Source organism: Camelus ferus, chromosome 9, assembly GCF_009834535.1.
Source record: "Camelus ferus isolate YT-003-E chromosome 9, BCGSAC_Cfer_1.0, whole genome shotgun sequence".
Taxonomy (NCBI): domain Eukaryota; kingdom Metazoa; phylum Chordata; class Mammalia; order Artiodactyla; family Camelidae; genus Camelus; species Camelus ferus.
The window spans coordinates 8,996,915-9,019,518 of record NC_045704.1 but is presented as its reverse complement, the minus strand read 5'-3'; the positions used below and the strand labels follow the sequence as shown (position 1 = coordinate 9,019,518).

Sequence of the window (22,604 nt, the reverse complement as noted above, 5' to 3'; positions counted from 1 at the left end):
AGGCTCAGTTCAACTCAGGACATTCCCGACACAGGCCGAGCGCCACCCCCAGGGGCCCTCGGCACTGCCTGGCACACAGGCTGAACAGGGGGGTGCGGCCAGTGCCTGAGTCACCGTGGCACGGGGTCAAAACCCCGGCTGAAACACTCGTCAGTTACGTGACCCCGGGCAAGCTAGCCAACCTCACTCTGCCTCCATTTCCTCCTCTTTCAGGTGACGATCCTGGATAGTCATGTGAACAAAGGTTGATACTTGGTGATCCCTCAGCGAACAAGGAACTGGATCCAAAAACATGGCTGTGCGGGTGCAAGATAAGGAAGTCACAGGAAGGGGGTGTGCAGCGTGGACACCACAGCCGTGATACCAAAGGCTATATGTGCACGTTGCCAAGGGAGTATACACTTTTTGTTGTTGTTTTTCTGCACCATTTCTCGCCCTCTGTTTCCCAATCTGTTGATGGACAGTGGACCTCCAACATTGCACTTGATGCCAAGTGTACAACACAGTGCTTTGACATTTTTATAGGCTCCGTGCTCTACAAAGTTATAAAGGACCGACTACATTCCCTGCGCTGCAGATTCCAACCCGAGGACGGATTTACTTTGTAACAGCTGATGTGAGCCGCTCCGTCCTCTCCACCTGTTTCGCCCTCTCCCACCCTCCCCACCTCTGCTCTGGTAACCGTCTGCTTGTTCTCTGTGTCTGCACTCTGTTTTTGTTTTGTTATGTTTGTTCGTTTGTTTTGTCTTCTAGATTCCACGTATGAGTGAAGACATGCATACTTGTCTTCCTGTCTGATTTATCTCACTAAGCACAGTGCCTTCTGGATCTATCCAAGCTGGTTTTTAAGATTTCATCCTTTTTTATGGCTGAGTAATGTTCCACCTCTCTCTGTATCTCTGTATCTCACATCTTCTTTATCCATCCATAGATGGGCATTTAGGGTGTTTCCATATGTTAGCTCTTGTAAATAACACTTCTGTGAACAACAGGTGCATATGTTTCCTCACAGGAAAAAAAAATCCTGTAGGTATATGGTGTTGGAGGTTAATTAGACTTATTGTGGTGATTATTCCACACTATATACAAATATTGAGCATTATGTTGTACACCTGAATATAATGTTGTATATCAATTATACTTAAATAAAAACAAAAAAACATGACCATGAAAGGGGGTGTGTATTTGAGAGTTAAAGTGTGAGCTGGTAGCCTACGCCTGATGAGAGGGTCCAGGTTAAAATCAGAAAAGAGAAAAGACACGTGGGCAAAATCCAAAGGAAACGAGGCACGCACTTCCAGGAGTCCCTTCCCAGGGGAGCACCAGGATATGCTAAAACGCAGTGGGGAGGGAAAAAGCACAGGGCTGCCAATCATAAACCTGCTTCCCTTTCAACTTGACATTAGCCCCAGGAAGTAGGTAGAACTTTTATCCCTGTTTATAGACGGAAAAACCCAAAGTCACAGTTCATGGTCACACAGCAAGCAAATGGCAACGAGGACTCGGTGTGTCTCTGATTACAGAAGCATGTTGTTAAGGACAGACATGTAGCGGTTTATGACCTGCCCGCGGGGGATGGCAGCAAGCCACCGAGGGGGTGGGTGCGGGAGGGAGGGAGGGCGTCCTCGGAGCAACTCACCTGGAGATGGGTTCAGAGGCGTCAGAAAAGATGTTTTCTATGCACAGGCGAAACACCTGCAAGTTCTGGCAGTGCTTCAGGCAGAAGGCAGCCATCGTCAGCTCGTCTCTGCTACCGATGTAAACGCTGACGTCTTCAAAGACGTTCATCACTTGTGCTACGAACTCTTCCTCCTGGGTCTCAAACAGACAATTGAACAATGCCTGGAAACTCACCACCGCCTGGTCAGGGTCAAAGCGACTTAAAGTTTTAAGGCACTGGGTTATTTCCTGTCTTAGCTCTTTGGACAGTGGAAACCCCAAGGATGTCTCCAGCACGGTGGTGATTTTCTTGGTTGAAAGCGCAAACAGGAATATCCCCACCCAGGACCAGTAGGTCTGGACGTCATTCACGGCTGCTGCCACCAGCTGGGCCAAGCTCCCGATGGCTGGGTGAGGGCCGTCCTTGGGTCTCTGGAACAAGTAGAACATGGCGGCACAGAACTCTTGGATGCAAGTGTGGATGAAAGAAAAGCAACCGCCGCTCCTCTGAAGAAGTCTCACGTCCACCCACACCAGGGCGTCGGCCTCAGACACGCCGCTCCTTCGGAGGTCCTCAGGGCAGAAGAGGAACGTGTGGGTCCACATGCCCTCTGCAGCCAAGGCACACAGGCCTTTGAGCCGGGCTCTGTTCTGCTTCGGGGCACAATTCTCACTCCCTGATTTGAACACGCTCATCAAAAAGGATGCATATAAAGATGTGATGCTTTCTGAGTCCATCTGAAGGTCCTCTCCTTTCTCCAGCTGGCACTTCAAGCACGTACAGACCAGCCAGCACACAAAGGGGCTCTGGCACAAGAGAAGCAGTGGTATCCTCTCTCTGACAAAGCTGAAGGCCCTCAAGGATTTACTCTTCTCACGGAAGTAATGGGAGAAATACAGCTTCGTTTCGTGTTCAGAGAATCCTGACAGAAATATGAGTCTTTCCGGCTGACACGAGAAATAATCGTTCTTCACCCTCATCCTCCCCAGGGCGATGAGCAGGGAGGCCTCTGGGAGCACGGCTCTCCGCAGCAGACTTCTCAGGACCACCTGCACTGGCCGTCGCTGCCTCCAGTCACTGCACACGTCAGCCTGCAGCTCCAGGTCAAGTTTCAGCTCCTCGATGCCATCCAGGACGAACAGGACTTTCTCTGGCTGGGAAAGCACGTCTTCGATGGGCTCTGCAGACGCAGGCCAGTCCCTGGAGATGAGCTCCGCCAGGCTCGTCTCGGTGACACTGCTCATCTCTCTGCCACTAAGGAAGAAGAGGAACAGGAACCTGTCCCTCCACAGGTGGCCCTCTGCCCACTCCAGCATCACTCTCTTCAAGAGTGTGGTCTTCCCAATTCCTTCAGGACCTTGCAGGACCACCACGGGCGAGGGCCGCCCAGCCGTGTCCGCCTCCCGGTACACAGCACTCAGCTGTTCATGCTCGTACTTTGTGCTCTCCTTGTAGAAATCTTCGGGGACCTGAAGGCAGGTTTCCTTCTCCCAGATGAATCGGAATTTTTCCCTCATGTGCTTTCTATATGGGTTTAGCGTAGCTAGTTAACAGGGACAGGACAAAAGACAGTTAGAAAATATACACTCCATCTTTGATGCTCAGAACGACCCCTATGGACTTGCTCAAACCCTCACACGAAGCCTAATTCACTTAGTTTGGGGCTAACTCACTTAGCTTCGTCGGGGTCATAATCTGTCTGAATTCACGTCTGTGGAAACGCCTGACCAGAAGTGGAAGCCCGTCCCAGAGTTACAAGCTACCTGAGATGTGAATACATGGGAATTACACCTGAGGCTAGAGGGGGCGGTACCCGCCCAGCACAGAGCCAGCCAGGGCCAGGGCTGAGAATGCTGTTACCGGTGGTGTGTCCTCACCCCCTCCACAAGACACTAAGATTCACTCTAGTCCCACTTCACAAAAAAGTGCTGAGAGTTTATGTTCCTTGACTAATGTGGCTAACAAGCAGATCTCAGGGTCAGCTGTCTATTCCATCTTTGACTTGAAATCATGACGTCCGATCCGTTTCTCTTCAGACCACGCTGATTGCGAGTTAATCTCAGAAACGCATCCTCAGACCATCCCTCTGTCAACCTGCCCTTACAATGTGCCTTCCGCGCTCAAGGCTACGCATCAGGGGAGGTGAACAAAATGACAGATACAGACGAGGACCGCACCCTGCCTGGAAGACGTGTGAACTACAGGAGGGGAGGCGCCTCTGCACGTCTTCTGAGCAAAGGGCACTGCTGGCTTTGCTCAAGGACGGGGGACCAGGAAGGAGCCTTGGGAAGTAGGGGGGTCTCCCTCTCTGGGGCAGAGGAGGATTTGCTTATAAAAACGGGCCGTCTGTCTGACACTCGGTCACTTTGTAAGGATTCATGACCCAACTGATCTTTCTATTTTCCAAGGTGGGGCTGGGTGGGGGGCCAAGAAAAAGGCATGTCCTCCCAAAGGAGGGCATAAATCCCATCAACGAGTCAAAAATAACTGGTTTGAAGTCAGATCTGTCTCTTTTGGAAAATTCATCTAACGTGAGGGGACGCTGGTCTGCATTTATTTCCCTCGCTTGCAAACCTCAGAGTCATGGTGAGAATGGAAAGACACTGCACGTGAACAGTGCTGCCTGTGGTTCCGGGGCGTGTGCCCTCCGTAATTATTCCCCAGGGTTAGGGTTCGGCCTGGTCCCTGAGCGGGTCTGGTCTAAAGGACGGGCAGCTGCCCTGACGGAGCTCCGTCGCGGCAGTCCTGGTTGTGCAGACGTTACGTCCCAGGTCAGCTCCCGGAACAGCGCTGACTCAGCTCGGGACAGAAGACTGGGGAGACAGCACGTGGCTGGATGGCCTGGCTCAGGACACTACTCGCCCCATCCGTCGCTGGCCCGTGTGTGACCAGAGTCCACCTGCAGCTCCTCAACTACTTGCAAGGCTCCTACTGGCCCATTCTCAGTGACGGAAGGGTGGCCACTGACTCGGTACCCACCTGACCTTTGTTATTAGAGCCCCCAGTGAACCAGCCACCCCCCCTGGGTCTCTGCCCAGCATCCCTTCCCGACACTTACTTCTCATCTCCTCCTGAGCCTTTGCCCAGAGATCTCTCCGACTGACCTGCAGAAACAGGCTCAGCGTCACCTCCCACGCCAGCTTTCCGGGGTAATGCTTGTTCAGCAATTCCGACAGACTGTCCCTTGAGGCCTTCTTTAGCTCAGTCCACGGGATTGGCTTCAGCTCGAATTTCAGAGGCTCTTGCTTGAGGAGCTCCTTAAATTTCCAGAACTCTTCCTTTTTGAGCTCTTCCAGGTACCACAACAAGCCAAAATCAGGGAAAAAAGATTCTGCCATCTTGTCCCAGGATTTCCTCAAAAACAAGGAAAAGGGACACCTGGGGAAGAACGGCGGCATCAGAGTTAAAGCCCAGCAGCGTAAAGCAGCCTAAAATGCCCGACAGGCGTTTCCTGCTTGCAGCGCGCCCGGCCAGCTGCATTCGGGGAAGGCGCCTCATCTTCCCTCAGCACTCTGCAATCATGCGTGTGAATTCAGGACTAGCCACTAAAAATGTAGCTCCTACTAAGCCAGTGTCAGGGAGAACTGTGACCAGCTAAAATCCTAATAAAGCTCTGAGGTTTATCCACGCGGCCAGGGAAGGACAAATTAGGGCGTTCCTACCCCGGCACCTTGCTCTGCCAATCTCCGGGGCCCTTCCGGGTGGAGCTGGATGTTCACCCGGCGTTGCCATGGGGGCTTCTGTCTAGAGTTCAAGAGACTGTGTTACACTGAACGGCCCTTGAAGGGGAACAGTTTCTGTTCTAGTTTGACTAAGTTTTGAAGACTTAAAAAAAAAAAAAATCAAAAGCCTACATATGTCTTTGGTTCGTGAAAGTTTTGACAAATCCCTGAAAGACAGCAGGGACTGGAAAAATAGATTCAAAATTTCAAAACGAGGGCAGGAAAAGACGAGTCCAAGGGCAGGCCAGCTCACACGCTGCAGTCCTGGGCAGAACGAAGGCATCCTGGACGGCCATCTGACGGTGGCAGCTCAGGGAACACAGCTCAGACATCACAGTGACTCAGCGCCCAGCGCGAAGGGAAGCCGTGCAAGTGTTCACAGCGCCAGAATCCCCAGCGTCCGTCTCACTGACCCTCCAACCCTCCCCACCCCCTGAAAGCCAAAACAAAACCAAAAGACTCCAGGTGGAATGCAGAGAAAGAAGTAACTCATGGAAGAAAGTTTTCCAGATCTAAAAAGATTTGCATCTTAGGCATAAAAGACCTCGCCATGTGTTAAGGAATATGAAAGACAAAAGATCACATGATATTTAACTTTCATAATTTCAAGGGTAAAGAAGAAATGACTAGAGCCTAGAGGAGCAATGTCCAATAGAACGTGAGCTGTGTCTGTAATTTTAAATTTTTGAGTAACCACATTAAAGAATTTAAGCGAACAGGGGAAATTACCTTTAATATTATATTATTTAACTTAGTCTATCTGAAGTCCATCTAAAATATCAATTCAACACGTAAACAATATTTTTTTAAAAGTCAATGAAATGTTTTAACTTTTTTTTATACTAAGTCTTCAAAATCCAGTGTGTATTTCATACTTACAAAATATCTTAACTCAGATGCTAAACTGTCACTGGAAATACTTGTTCTGTTTAGATTTTACAAGGTACACGATTGGGGAAAGTAAATTCTTGTACCCAAGAGATTTCTTACATACACAAGCCTTCTAAAAGCTGAGTATCAGCTTCCAAGTTAAAATTTGCATTAATTAAAATAAAAATTCAGTTCCTCGGTCTCACTGGGCCCACTGAGGTGCTTGGTGACCACACGTGACCAGCGGCCACCACCTCAGACAATGTAGGTCTAGAAATGTAAGCAGTTTACCAACAACAAGGGGTGACAGACAAACTATGTGATAACTCAATATTTAGTAGCCACTCCCCCGACGTCCGCAAACCATGCACTGGGTATCACTTTCTGCCTACAAGCGGATGGGAATCCATCTGTGAGGATCCTTCCTGACAGCACTGAATAGAAGTTAACAACACAAAGGAAACGCCTGTGAACAATTCGGAGTGGACAGTGGCTGAGGCCGGCTCCTCCGCGCCGTGGTATCTTCCATTCAAGTGCAAGAGAAAGTAAACCATTTCAGACACCAAGGTATCTGTGCTTTATCGTCCAAAAATCTTCTCTGGATCAGCAGAGCATACATTCAGACAAAATGAAACATTAATGACAACGTGGGAGCACACCAGGGGACTAGGGCGGCTTCAGCTGCGATCAGGGACAAGGCGAGAACGGAAGGATGGCTCCCGCCCTCGTGTTGGTCAGCGCTGTTTCCAGCACTGGTGGTTTTGGGGGGCAGTTAGGTAACGGACATCCGTTGGAGGCACAAAGCTCGGAAAAGAAGTAACATGGTCTTTCTTTGCAGATGACATAAGCGTATATACCTAGAAAGCCCCAGATAGTCAGTGACAAAATTCTTACTATTAAAAAATCACTAAGGTGCTAAAAGAGTCAATCTTAAAAGTTCTCACCACAAGAAAAAAAAAGTTGTAGACGTGTGTGGTGACAGACATCACCTAAACTTACTGTGTGGCTCATTCCACAACATACACACATACCAAGTTGTTAGGCTGTACACCTAGAAGGAACACAATGTTGTATGTGAATTATATCTCAGTAAAAATGTTCTTAATTCACGAGGGAATCAGGACATGGAACTACCATGGAGAAATTGTCAGTCTATACAACTCAGAGGATTTAATGTTACGGGGAAGCCCATTTATAATTTCAGCAAAGAAAATAAAGTGCCTATGAATAAATTTAACAGGAAAAGTACAAATCTGTACGAGAAAACCTTCAAGACGCTCATAATAAAGAAGAAAATGGAAAAGCTGGAGAACAGGAAGGGTGGGCTGGCCGGACGGTAACACATACTTTTCTGGGCAATGTTTTCATCTGCATTTTATTCCTCAAGCATTCATCATATTCTTTATCACGCAGGCATTTATGTACTTAGGCATCTATTTATATACTTGTCTACAAAAGGTAAGCTCTCATTTTAGTTTCTTAACTTTCACATCACTGCAGGGGGTTGATTTACGTCTCAGACAAGACTTGTCCAAACCTCAACCCCTAAACCTGCAACGAGACATTGCTTGGGAATCAGGTCTGTGGACGCGTAACTTAGGATCGGAGGAAATCATCCTGGGTGGAGGGTGAACCCTAAACCCAACGACGAGTGTCCTGATAAGAGAAAGGAGAGAGAGATGTCACACTCGCGGGGAGAAGGCCATGGGAAGACGGAGGAAGGGGCGGGAGCTGCGCCGACAGAAACCAAGAGGAGCCAGGAGCCCCGGACGCGAGAACGTCAACGACAGATTCTCCCCCAGACACTTTGGGGGAAGCAAGGTCCTGCCCAACACCCCGATTTCAGGCTTCAGGGCTCCAGAATTATGAGAGAAGACATTTTTGACGCTTTAAACCACAGAGTTTGTGGAGATTTAAACATACTCTTAACGTACCTACAATTAAAGCACAGTGGTGCTGAGGAGTGCACAGACAGACAGACAGACAGACCAGTGGAAAGGACACCAAGCGAAGAGATGAACCAAGCTACACGGGGACAGTTAGTGACCGATAAAGCTCGCATCTCAAACCACAAGTGCAGGCAGGGCCTTTTTGGTAAACAGTTCAGGAACTTGCTAGCTCGTTAGAAGGACCTAGAAGTACATCTAAACCTCACCCGCTCTGCAGGGATACAGTACAAATGCACCAGCGACCTAAACATCAAAACCAGCAGGTGCTAAAAAGCAACATGTGTGAATTCCCTTGTAACTGGCTGGAGGAAGAATTCCCTAATTATGACTCAAAATCCAGACACAATGAAACTGGATTTTTTTTTTAAAAGAAGGCTCACATGGAGGACAACAAAGAGTAGAGAACGAAGGAACAAAAATGATAGAGTAACTTCTGTGTAGCCTTGTAGTTGTGAAACATCATAAATAAAAAAAAAGAAGTATAAAATGAACGCATAGTTTATTAAATTTAAAGCAAACCCAGTGTAACCACAGGCAGAGCAAGAAGGAAACCATGTCCCGTGGGCCCCCTTGCCAGAGTGACACCCTCCTCCTGGGAGATTACCCCTATTCTCATATTAACTTGTAAGTTCTGCTTTATGATTTTAAAACTCAGATATGCATTCTAGACAATATGGCTGGATGGCATTTGCTTATTTTTGGTACGTGGAATGATAAGGCATTTTCTCTCTGGCCGCTTTTGGGTGGCACTGCGTTTGTAAGGTTCACATGTTTCTGCGTGTGGGTATAAGATGCTGATTTGAGCTGGGGCACACAACCCCACTGCTGCTCTTCCCACAGCTGAGTAAGGCTATGGTTGACCGGCACCTGTGTTTTCTAGTATTTTTTAGTAACATAAATGACTGTGCATGTCATTAGCTCCCTGAAGGTGCTAATGACATGCACAGTCACAGCTTAGACCAAAATATCTCTTGGGTAATTACGAACCGTGAACATAAGATGATACACCATTAGGATGAGGAAGAGGAGGCCACGCATGCTCCAACAGACCGTCCCTTCAGAGACCTCCACGCTTCCGTGGGCAGGATTCAGAGGGCCCCCCAGACACAGCCCCTTCCTTCCCACCATCGCTCACAGTGCCTCGAGGCCACTGCTGCTAAGCCAATGGCGCCCTGTGCCCGTGTGCGCTTTATCTATGTCTATAGCGCAGCCACTGTAGTTTAGACCCAAGTCCCCCTCCACATGCACAGCCCCGTTCACATATGGCATCGTGCATCTCCATTTTGTCTCCATTATCCCCTCCCCACAACACCTGAGGCCCTTCCATTCATCCCCCTGAATACAGTCACATCACTAAAACCCCATGTGTCAAACAATTTTAAATTGTACACCACTGACCACAGCAGGACCATGCACAAAACCTCAAAGCTGGAAACAACCAATGTTAATCAGCGGATGAATAGATAAACAACATGCGGTGTACACATGCAGTGGAGTCGTGTTCAGCCACACAGGGACTAAAACTCCGACACGCACCACAACCTGAATGAGCTTTGAAAACCATACCCTAAATAAAAGAAGACGCAAGAGGACATGCATGGTGTGATTGCACTTACACGAGACCTAGAACAGTCAAAACTCACAGCCACAGAAGGTAGGAGAGGAGGGAAGTGCTGGGGGCACCGGGAGCTGCGGAACGGGCGGTGTTCCAGCTGGGGGGGATGGAACAGTGCTGCAGACAGAGCGCAGTGACGGCTGCGCAACGGCGTGAAGGTACTTAATGCCGTGGACGTGTGCTCTTGGTGGTTAAAACGGTAACTTTTGTTTTATGGGTATTTTGCAATTAAAAAAAAAACACCTCTTGGCAAGACGGAGGTGAGGATCAAGAGGCAGGAGCTGCCAGGCAGACGATAGGCTGCAGGGACGAACCGCACGGAGCCCACACGCACCCTACGAATGGAGCGCGGCCTTTGAAAGAGCGTTCACTGCGCTGTGTAGCTGTGACGTGTAACACGGCACCCCAACTACACTGCGGTTTAGAAAAATACGATATTGTAAAATAAATACATTTTTAAAACTTAAAGGAAAAGAACACCTCATGTGTCCTAACCTTCCCCTAAACACTCTCTCCTCCTCTTTCCTAGCTGGGCCCCCTCTGAAGGCGCACTGCCCCCTGCAGCCCGTTAAGCGCTGGCTGCCGCGCCGCCCGCTTCCCTCGTGCCGCAGGGTCCGCGCGCGCGCGCGGTGTCCTCGCCGACTCCCGGGCGCCTCACAGGCTGCGATCAGGCAGCTTTCTGGGCCCCACCACTCGCTGCGTTTTCACGTTGCAGCCACGCGTGGTCCTCGGCACAGCCCGCCGCCTTCCGCACGTGGTGTCACCTGGCTTACCCCGCCTCTAACGCGACTTCTGTGGTCACACAAAACGAACGTTACAGACAAAGCGTTTACGTCTAATTTAGCGTAAAATCAGAACATCCCAGAGCTTCCGGATGGTAGACGGTTAGTTCAAAGCTAATCAACCAAACCACGCTCAGAACAGGCCCCACACGCAGTTCTGCCCTTTGCCTGCCGCCCGCCTCCTTGTCGTAGCTTCCTGTTGCCAAAGTTCTATTTTCCATTTGTCTCCCCAGGTTGCAGGAATCTCGCAGCCAGAGCCAACAGGCCGACCAAATCAGAAACAGCCCTTCGACTTTCGGTATTTTCACCTTTTCTCTTTAATGCTCCAACATCCGAGGTCTCGGATTCAATTTTAGAAAAATAGGGAGCCGGGAAGGGTCCCGTTCTCCCACCTGGAGCTGAGAAACACGGAGGTTTAACGAGGGAAAGTCTTGTATGTACAATCTCCCTGGAACTTCAGTGCTTTTCACTTTAGCACATCCTTGCCAAGACAAAGGGGAAGACTTGATTCTCCCTGGCACCCCCCCCCATCTCGTTTCTCACGCCCTCCACACTTCTAGTGCTCTGAGACGGGAAAACGAAGAAAAAGAAAGATCAGAGGTAAGACGTCCTCACCCAGTCCGGTCCCTGGTCCTTCTGGCGGGTGCCCATCGAGGAACAGCTGCAGAAACTGAGCTAAAAGGCTGTGCTCGCCCTGGATTGGCCACAGGGACTCCCCGTCCCATTGGCTGGCGGGGCTCGGCAGGTGATGCGAAGCTGGGCTCGCTTCCCCACCTCAGGTGTGGAGGATCTCCCTTCGGGCGTCGGTGGAGTCCTTCTGCAGGAGTTGCCGGCCCTGGGTGTTCCCGTGATGTTACTCACAGCTCCCCTGTATTGCATAATCACTGGGCTCCTTCGAGTGGTCCCCACCACCACCACGAGGGACAATTTGGAGCCTGGTCGTGGGAACATTCTGCTCATAATCTGAGTCTCTAACGTCTCCTATGCTCCCTTCCCAAAGGAGGCTATCTTGTGCATCTTCTCAACTCTTAACAGCAGTGCCTAAAATGAAGCATTCAGATACTAGGACAGCAATACACGTTCCTGAGTGACTAGGTCTGGACGGCAAGGGCAGGAGTTAGAATTTGCAAGTGTCTTTTTCAACTGTGGTAAGAACGCTTACCTGAGCCCTGCAGTCTTAACGTCTCTCTGCAGGCACAGTGTTGCCCAGCAGAACTCTACAGCTCACTCATCTCACATGATCGGAAGTTTACGCCCCGTGGATGATAATGACCCCGCTTCTGCCTGCCCAGCCCGGGAGACTGCCTTCTGCTCTGGCCCCGCGAGTCGGCCCGTTTCGCACACCCCCTGCGAGTGGAGCCGCGCAGTGTCGGCCGCCGGTGGCCGGGTTGTTTCACCGAGCGCAGTGCCCCCAGGAGCATCCGCGCCATTACACCTGGCAGGGCTTGCTTCTTTCCACAGGCTAACGTTCGGCCGCAGGTGTTTGCTCTCGTCATTGACTCTCCTGCGGTCTCTGCCCCGTCTTCACTCTAATCACCATGGTCCTCCGCTGAGGGTCATAATTGTCCCCACCGGTCTCTCACGGTAATTGGATGCTAATAACATAAGAACCCTGCAGGTAAGGGCACTCCCTGCAAGGCCTCACAGTCTTCAGCCCTTGGAATTACGTAGTATTACTACTCCGCTTTTCAAAGACACCTGGGGCCAAGGGGTGGAGGCTGGAGTTGGAACATTCCTACTACTTGGCCAACCCAGATTTTAACCTTTCTCCACGCAGCCTCGAGGCAGCTCTGATCTCAGTGGAGCTTAAAGGCGCCCAGGTTGGAGCAGCGGGCAGGTGCGGCTTCGCGGTGCCTGGTGAGGCTGGGCTGAGGCTCACGGCATCCCTTCTCTCCAAGATCTCAGTTGTGGGTTAACCCGGGCACCCTCCACCCAAATTCTGACCTGACATCCTGAAGCCGACTCTCTAAACCATCCTTGGCTGGGCCCCAGCTCACACGTTAGAGAGCTGCATCTTGATTTCCTCTATGTGTTCCCTCAGCTGCCTCAGGAGCCAGCTTGGAAGGTTAAAAGTAGTCACGTGCTCAAACTGCATCACTGGCTCTCCCAGGCTCTGTTCCCGGCTCTCCGTGTGGCCGTGGGAAAGCACTTTGCTTCCCTGTGCTTCCCTCCTCTGTAAAACGGAGATGTGATGATGGTGGTGGCGGCGGTGGTGGTGGTGGTGGTAAAGATCATTGTTGAAAATGACTTTTGAGAATCTAAAAACTATATACAGCATCAGATTCAATAATAGCCATGGTTAACTGCTCAGTAGTCGTCCACTGAACACCAGCTTTGTACGTGAAACTCACAATGATCGTTGTTTTTTTCTTCTTACATTTCTAATTGAAACATAATAATGTGCAAGTTTAAGGTGTGCAATGTGTCTGCTTGATACATTTATTTATCTTCATACAAGTACCACTGCAGCTTTAGCTAAAACCTGTTATACCACATAATGACTTGTGTGTGTGGTGGGAACCATTAAGATCTGCTCTTCAGAAACTGAAATTTGTAACACAGTGTTGTTGAGTATAATCACTATGCTGAGCATTAGCTCCCCAGGACTGTTACCTACTCATTCCCAGTTTATACCCTTAAACAACATATCCCCAAATTCGCCACCTCCCAGCCTCTGGTAACCGCCATTCTAGTCCCTGTTTTTATGAGCTTGGATTTTTATGGTCCACGGGAAAGTGGTAGTGTCCTTGTCCTGACTTGTCACATTGATTTCACTTACAGCTTCATGTTTTCATGGCTGAATAATAGTCCATTATATATTCCACAGCTTCTTTATCCAGTTGTCTGCTGATGGACACTTAGGTTGTTTCCATGTCTTGGCCATTGCTAATAATGCTGCTGCAAGCATGGGAGTTCAGATGTCCCTTCAAGCTTCCATTTTCCTTTCCTTTAGATCTATACCCAGATTTAGAAATTGCTGGATCATATGGCAGTTCTATTTTTAACTTTTTGAGAAAGTTCCTCTATATGTTTTCCAGAGTGGCTGCACCAATTCACAGTCCCACCAACAGAGCACAAGGCTTCCATTCTCCCCACATCCTCACCAACGCCTGTCACCTCCTTGATGACAGCCGCCCTAAGACGTGCGAGGTGGTATTTATGGGCCGGTTAGCCAACCGGTCGTCTTCTTTGTAAACACGTCTGCTCAGCTCCCTCTCCCGCATCTTAACTGGGTATCGTTGTTGCTGCTGTTGTGCAGCTGGATGAGGTCTCTGCACATTTTGGCTGCCAGCCCCTTATCGGACACGTGAGTTGTGACTGTTTCCCCCTGCCCAGTAGGTGCCTTTTCATTTTGTTGGTTTCCTTCACTTTGCAGAACCCTTTAGCATGAGGTGGTCCCACCTGCTGATTTTTGCTTTTGTTGCTTTTTTGCTTTGGTGTCAGGTCTTGGCAGTTACTTTGAATCTTTGTCAAGGAGATTTTCACCGATGTTTTCTTCTAGGAGTTTCAGTTTCAAGTCTTTAATCCACTCTGAGTTAGTTCCTGTGTGTGGTGTAGCAGTGGTAGAGTCTCACTCTTTTGCACGTGGCCGTCCAGTTTACCCAGTGCAGTTTACGGAAGGTACTGTCCTTTCTCCAGTGTATATTCTTGGCTTATTTATTGTAAATTTACATATGTGTAGGTTTATTTCTGGGCTGTCTATTCTATCCCATTGATCTATGTGTCTCTTTTCATGTCAATATTATACTGTTTTAATTACTATAACTTTCTAATACAGTTTGAAATCCGAGGGTGATGCCTCCAGCTTGCTCTTATTTCTCAAGATTGCTTTGGCTGTCTGGGGTCTTTTCTGGTTCCTTGCAGATTTTAGGCTTATTTGTTCTATTTCTGTGAAAAATGCCTTCAGAATTTTGATAGGAATTGCATTGAATGAAAGTTATTTTTAAAATTATCGACTTGAATTAATTTCAAATACCGACACTTTTATCACTTGTCCAACATTACCCCAAACATTAACACTTTACTACATTTGATTTATCAACCAATTTATCTGTATTTTATCTCATTATCACTAGATTTTTCTGAACCACCTGAGAGCAGTTATCTGATATGTTTCACGCCACCCCTAAATTCACTGCCGTGATTTTCCCTACAACAAAGACACTCTCCTATATAACAAACACACACTTCCCTTCGATTTGGCGACCAACGTAGACACAGCACAACTGCTCTGACCTTGTTCAAGTGACCGTAACATGTTGTCCCTCCAAGTAAAAAGAAAATTCATTTGCTTATCATTTTCATTAAAAGATACAAATATATCTCTGTGCTCATGAGATCTTGCATTCCTAACATTTACTCAATCACACATCACTTGGATCCTTTCAACATATTTATTTCTTTCACGAACTCAGTAATGAGTAAGATAACTGTTAGAAGAAAACCAAACAAACAAAAATATAGGAAGTCACTCTGCAAGTTTAGGAAAGAGATCTAGGTTACAAAAGTTAACAAATGTCTCAAATAAGATGCTGATTCAAATATTTAATACTTATGTAATATTTTGAAAATTAGTTTTAGATTATTAAACATTTATGGTCTCTAAGAGGATCCATATTTTTCTGCTTGAACATTTCAAAACATGTGAACACATGACAAATCTCATTAGCCACAAGGACCCGTAATTTCCTCGTACGTTCATTTTTGGAGGACACACAGTTGTGCTTGATCCCTAGGATGTGCCTCACTTCTTTAGGGAAGAGGTATTAGGTGAGTTCATCACCATTAGTTGCTTTTAAGGAACAAAGAACTCACACAGTGGCTTAGAATTCAAAATGCAGGTAAATGTGAAGATAAGGAATCCAGTGATAATACCAATAAAAGAAAGCTTGTCTTGGTGCAGCCATGATGGAAAACAGCATGGAGAGTCCTCAAAAGACTGAAAATATATTTACCCTATGATCCAGCAATCCCACTCCTGGGCATATATCCAGAGGGAACCTTAGTTCAAAAAGACACATGCACCTCAATGTTCACAGCAGCACTGTTTACAGTAGCCAAGACACAGAAGCAACCTAAATGTCCATAGACAGATGACTGGATAAAGAAGCTGCAGTATATTTATACAATGGAATACTACTCAGCCATAAAAAAATAATAAAATAATGCCATTTGCAGCATGGATGGATGGAGATTATCATTCTAAATGGAGTAAGCCAGAAAGAGAAAGAAAAATACCATATGTGGAATCCAAAAGAAAAAAAGACAAACAAACTTATTTACAAAACAGAAACAGACTCACAGACATAGAAAACAAATTTATGGTTATGGGGGGAAGAGATGGGGAGAGATAAATTGGGAATTTGAGATTTGCAGATAATAAATAATATGTATGAAGTAGATGAACAATAAGTTTACACAGTATAGCACAGGGAGCTATATTCAATATCTTGTAGTAACTTATGGTGAAAAAGAATATGAAAATGAATATGTGTATGTTTACAAATGACTGAAACATTGTGCTGTACACCGGAAATTGACACATTGTAAACTGACTATACTTCAATTTAAAAAGAGAGAAAATACATAAATACATACATATACACAGAATAAAGACCAGACTTGAAAAATTCCCTGAGCCGATGGAACCATTTGAGCCACACGAGCAAAACTAAATCTAACTTGTTTAATGAACAGAAGTGAAACTTGAGTTACTTCTTGTAAATACCTTTCATAATCATTAAAATAAACTTGTCATCTTCCTAAAACAATGGTATAAGAGAGTAACTTCTAACCAAATCCCCTGCCAACTGGAAACCCCCACTGCCACCCAGTCGTGATAAAAGCTAACACTCTTCTCTTTCACTCTATAAGCCCTAGAGAATGAAAGATGTGAAAGCTCCCAGTTTGTGAACTAATCTTATGTGCACAATAAAATCTTGCCAAGTATTATTTTACTGATCTGGCGGCTTTAATTTTGCTATTTCTGAACTTTCTGACAATCCCAATGCCCAGAAATACCCAACCCTATTAAATTAGAAACTTTGGAAGCCGGACCCAGGAAACAGGGGTTTGTTACAGTCCCCGCAGATGACGAGCATTCAGAGCTGAGGACCGGGGTCTTAGAACTCGGCTGAACGTCCCTAGAAGTAGAGAAGCTGTATCTGACCCTTTCAAACACCCTCTTCCTCTAACATTTCACACCTCAAACAGAAGAGCGGTGTCTGTGGTAGGGCCACAGGATGGGTTTCTGGTTAAGAAAAGCAGCATTAAAAAAGTAAGAAAATTGGAAAATTCAAGAACATAAACAAAAGAAATCTAAAATCAAAGGAAGCAAACTGTCTAGAAAGGTGCCACCAACCCTGATGCCAGGCCTCCCGCGCCGGCTCCTGAAGCAAACCACCCAGGGGCCGGGAAGGGCAAAGCCACGGCCACCCGAAGACGGGCCAGTTAATTCCTGCCTTCCTACTGGCTGAAGTAGGTTCTTAAACCAGGTTCACAGCAGAAGGGAAGCGCTGCTCCACCCGAGCTTGTTTCTCCACCTGCCCTTTCTTCACGGAGTTGGCTGATTACAAGACGGCCCAGACCCAGCTTGTGACGCTGGCGCTCTTGGGGCATCTGGCCCAGGACCCCCACAACAAGTGATTCGGGCAGTGCCAGAGGAAAAGACCTCCTCTGCTGATAATCTCAACTTCAGGTCACCAGCTACACCACGAGCGATGTAAGGGGGATGTTCTGTTCAGCCTATACCAGGAGCCTTTCAGACATGGGGCGACGCCGTGAGTGTTTGTGGAATGAGTGCAACCCCAGCGACCTCTACCAGGCGACAGGCCTCAGTCCCGTACACCCCGAACCCCCTCTACCAGGCGACAGGCCTCACCCCCCTACACCCTGAACCCCGCATCCGCCAGGTCTGCAGCACGGCTGGGATCACCCGGGACCTTTGAGGATGACTGACGGCTTCCGGCGTTCTGCCTTCGTCAGCAGGGAGTGCACTCTGGCACGACTGGAAAATGTAGCTCCTCGTGTTTACCAGAATCAAGAAGAATAAATATGGCATCTCAACGGATGCAAAGAAAACTAACTATGCGCCTCAGCATCTACTTATGCTCTCAGATGTGTCCGAGTGAGTTAGAAAAGAAGGGAACTTCCTTAATCCAATAAAATGTTTCCCCAAAACAACCGAAACCTCATAATTAATGGGAAAATGATGAACAAACAGCCTTTAAGATAAGATTCAACATCACCACGCCCTCTGTCACCAATCCTATTTCAACGTAGCGCTGGAAACACAGCCATCACGGGAGATAACTTGATATATCTGTGCGAGCTCCCTGTCCCTCAAGTCTACAGAAAAGTCTGTTAGGATTAATACTGTATTATGTACTTGAGAGTTGCTAAGACAGTAGATCTTAAATGGTTTCACCGCAAACAAAGAAATTCCTCAAGACGGTGGAGGCTTTCGCTGATGCTACAGGTGGTAACCATTTCGTAACATTTAAGTGTATCAAGCCAACATTTCATAGCTCTTGAACGTACACAGCATTCACACTGTCATATGTCAATCATATCCCAATAAAGCTGAAAAAAAAAAAAACTTCCTCAAATTTTAAAAAAGCAGCTTTGATGAGTATAGAATAATATTAAAATTCATTTGTGTGTCTATAAATGAAGTTAGCTACAATTTGAAATTTAAAATGATGCTATATGCAGTGGCAAGAAAAATATAAAGTAATTAGAAATAAATCTAACAAGAGATTGTAAGCTTTATTAGAAAAAGCATACATTTTTAAATTGATAGTTATATAAAAAATCCAAATGAATGACGCTAAGCTCTTACGTAGCAATGGCCTTTGTTCCTCTGGGAATGTTAGCAATGATAATGTTAATATTCCCCAAACAGATGTCGACAGTCAGTAAATTTCTAATAAAATCCCAATAGAAATCTTGTGTCAAAATATAATTCAAAATGTATTCAGGGACAGAGGGATCGGTGTAAGTCCAGGGACTCCTGCAGCACAATGAGGGAGGATGCTGATTGGATTGGAGCTTCCTTATAAAGATTTAACTAAAAAGCCTTAGTAATCAAGACTCTACGCCACAGGGATGGACAAGGGAATGAACGGAAGGCGGAGCCCAGAAACGAGGCCAATATGAAATTGCTTTGTGACAGATTGCTGGGCAGTGGGGAAGGAGAACTATTTATTAAATGGAGTTAGTACTGTTGTTTTTAATTTTGAACAAATAAATAAATCCCTTCCCCCATCATAGAGAAAAGCAAGTGTAAGGGGCTGAATACAAAACACTACCACATTTTAAAGACAGTGCCGTAAGGCATCTGTGTGACGTGGGGCGGGCATGCGTCTTTTTACACAAGACCCCACGCTTATCTATCATAAGGTAAACCTTGTTAAATCTGATTTCGTTAAGAATAAACACTGCTCAGCAAATGACCCCAATGAAACAGGGGGGAAGAAAAATACAGACCACAGGCTGGGAGAAGACACATGCATTATATATTACAGGCCAAGCACTGGCACCAGAATTTACAAAGCACTTCCACACATCACTAAAAACACGAACAAGCGGCAGACATTGAAGCCAAGTAACGAAAAGCCACTTCACAAAAGAGGCAACCGATGGCCCGTGAACTTGAGAAAACTGATCAACTTTATCAGTCATCACACAAAGACAGAGGGAAGGAGTAACGAGACACCTTTCCCATCCAGTGTTTGGCAAGTGATTTTAAATGTCAAATAAAAATAAATTTAAAAGTAAGATTTTTTTAAAAAATTTAAAAAATGAACTCTGACATCATCAGGGGTGGGCAGTGATGGGCAGCCATGCAGACACTCATCCATGCCTGCAGGTAAAGTACTTTAGGTTAAAAAAGAAAAACTGCAAATAGGCATAGGAGGTAATGTGTGCCCCCTCCTCTCTATGGCCCAGCAATTCCAGTCTAAAGTAATTCAAAGTTCTGGCACATGGGAACCAGGATACATGAAAAAGAATGTTCAAAACACCATTGTTCAGGGGGAGGGCATAGCTCAGTGGTAGAGTGTGTGCCTAGCATGGCACGAGGTCCTGGGTTCAATCCCCAGCACCTCCATTAAAAATAAATAAATAAATCTAATTACACCCCCCGCCCAAAAAAAAAAAAACAAAAACTTAACCATTGTTCATCTTAGCAAAAATTGAGAAACAAAAACTATCACGATGGATAAACTGTGATATATTTGATGGAGAAATGTTCCACATATTGGGATGGGGGAAGTTATTCTGGCTTACACATGATTCAGCCTGAACTTTGTCTGAGCTAAGGCAGTCTGGCTCACGGCCCGTCAAACACACAGCACATCTGCTTTGACCACTAAGGTAAAGAATGTCTGTCTGGAAGATAAGGATAAGTAACTCCGTTCCCAGGGTGTTGACGTTAGCACCCCCGGGAGATAAGGTCCCCTCCCGGCCACCAGGTCCTGCTGCCCTGCTGCCCATGTGCTAGGTCTGTCTCCTTTGCAGCCTCGAAGGAACACGCCCTGTCATGTCTGATGCATGCTCCTTGCGTGGCTGCGGTATCAGACTGTGCTGAAAACCATGCCTCAAGGGAGCAGTTCCTCAGAGCCACCTAGAGGCTGCCTCCGGGCTCTCGTGCTCAGTTTAGCTTGAATAAAACTCTTTCCTATCCCTTATTGTGGACTGATGATTCATTACTTGCATCGACATATTCATACACTTAAAGAATGTCAGGCAGTAAAGAAAGTAATCAATGCACTGCAGCTAAAGCAAGTTTAACACGGACAAACCTCAAGAACACGACGGGACAGGAAAGAAGCAAGTCGGGGAGGGTACATTCACTGTAATTCAAAGCCGGGGGACACTGACATATCTCTTAGGGGAACACCTGTCAGTGGGAAAAACAGGAAGTCCAGGGGAACAGTGAACACAACATGCCCTTCCCTTGGCAGCTGCTGGTGGTGGAACCGGCATGCAGGGGCGGGGCGGGGGCGGGGCCTGCAAAAGTTCTTGTCCTGTATTTCTTCATCCAGGGTCTGGACCAGAGGCATTTCTGTAACGACTATGGTTATTCCATGTTTTCCATTATGTTGTCTACCCCACTTTATATGCAAAATATCTTTTACAACCCTCCCCTTCCCCAAATAACAGAACTTAATTCACAGGATTCTTGTAAGGAGAAGGCAAAATTACACTTAGAAGAGGATGGTTCTTGGCACTGTTGGAGTTTCCAGTGGACTTCAGAGATGACCGTGATACGTACAAGGGACTCCGTGAAAACCACCCTTGATGAAGAAACACGACTTCGCACCTGCAGAATGTGACGCCTGTTCCACACACGCATGGCTACGCCAGCCCTTAGCTGTTGGCTTCCCTTGTGTGTTAGATGTGGTGGGAACAGAGACATGATCAGGACACGCCGACATTCCTCACGGAGCTTGGGGTCTAGGAAGGACGCGATCATTTCGAGATTTCAGAATCACCTGGAGTATAGAGAGAGTCGTCCCCACTTTGGAGGGACTGAAGGCGCCTTCTCGCAGGCAGGAGCCCTGGGAATCCTAAATCAGCACCTCCGTCTGAAACATCCACCACCCCGTAAGGCACCAGGGGCAAATAGCTAGACCAACGGCCACGGCGGAACTACTTTGTTAAGTTTGGCTTCACACCTTCTCTGGCTCTGCTCGTCAAAAGCCCTCCTGAGCCAATGGGAAGGGCGCGGCTCAGCAGCCAGTCGTGTGGCTCTGCAGCCTCCTTCTTCCCAGGCCCAGCCGCCTTCATTAAGGGCCAACCAGCGAGACCTGGGGAGGCGAGTCTGAGTCTGGTCCTCGCGTCTCTCTTTCACCCGTTTATTTCCTTCGTTGCGTTGAGACTTGGTTTTCTCTCCTTTGCCCTGTCTCCTTTCCTGGCCAGCCAGAAAGGACCCCCGGGTCCGCACTCCACGGCCCTGGGGTTGACTCCTTAACACAGTAACCATAAGTTAAAACACTCTTGCCATGTGATATTCATCATCCCTGTTCTTCTTATTATTGAGTTATATCTGATTTACAATGTCGTGTTAGCTTCTGGTGTACAGCAAAGTCATTCAGTTACATACATATGTTTGTTCTTCAGATTCTCTTCCATTACAGGTTATTACAATGTACTGAATACAGTTCCCTGTGCCGTACAGCAAGTCTGTGTGGTTTATTTCGTATACAGCAGTGTGCATCTGCTCATCTCACTCTCCTAACTTATCCATCCCCTTTGATAACTGTAAGATTTCCAAGTCCCCGTTCTTAGAAATACTCTCTCAGAGGGCCACGTGTTCAAGGGCTTGCTCCCTCCTGACCCACATCCAGGCTGCCCCTGACCCATTGACCCGGCTTTCTTTAACTCTAAAGTTGGACGAGCAGATAAGGAACTCACAGGTGTGTGAAGCTTATGGTTAAGCCGGAAACCTGGGAGCAGGCTGGCTTGAATACAATGGGAGACAATCAAGAGCCATCAAGGTGGGAGGGCTTGGGGCTCGGGGTGATTAGGTTCACAATAGCTTCTGGGACGCACACAAGGGGAAACTGGAGACACAAAGAGACGGAGATGAGATTTAAGCCGCAGGTGACCTGGAGGTCCAGAGGTGTCTCCCATGAATGATCAGATCCCAGCCCCTTGGGGTACCAGGAGTGTGCTATCTGACTTCAGCCAGAAATACCACTGATACTGTAATTCTAGGGGGTGCTCCATCAGAAACTCGCTTCTTTTTATAACATTCATCTTGACTATGAAATAAAGAGGAGATACTTCTCCATGTCAATTAAGAGTTGATCTTTACAATTTGTTATGGGTTGAACTGTGTCCCCTAAAAAAAAAAAAAAAAGGTAGGTTGAGTCTAACCTTCAGGATCTCAGAATGTGACCTTACTTGGAAGCAGGGCCATCGTGGGTGTAATTAGGTACGGCGGGGTCACGCTGGACCAGAGTGGGCCCCTAATCCTGTGAAGTCAGGGAGACCCAGGGA

The 22,604-nt window shown here is 47.2% G+C and overlaps 1 protein-coding gene across 2 annotated transcripts in view; it reads right to left on the bottom strand.

Moving 5' to 3' along the window:
• Positions 1-22,604, bottom strand: part of NLRP9 (NLR family pyrin domain containing 9) — a 48,252-nt gene that overhangs the window by 10,324 nt on the left and 15,324 nt on the right. For both annotated transcript variants that reach the window (XR_004322826.1, XM_032487499.1), the window contains exons 2-3: positions 4,719-5,038; positions 1,640-3,203 (exon numbers count right to left, since the gene is read on the bottom strand). Coding sequence is in view for 1 of the 2 variants with exons in the window: in XM_032487499.1 (XP_032343390.1) it covers positions 1,640-3,203; positions 4,719-4,998 (1,844 nt within the window). In the remaining variant the exon portion in view is untranslated. The remainder of the gene's footprint in view (positions 1-1,639; positions 3,204-4,718; positions 5,039-22,604) is intronic.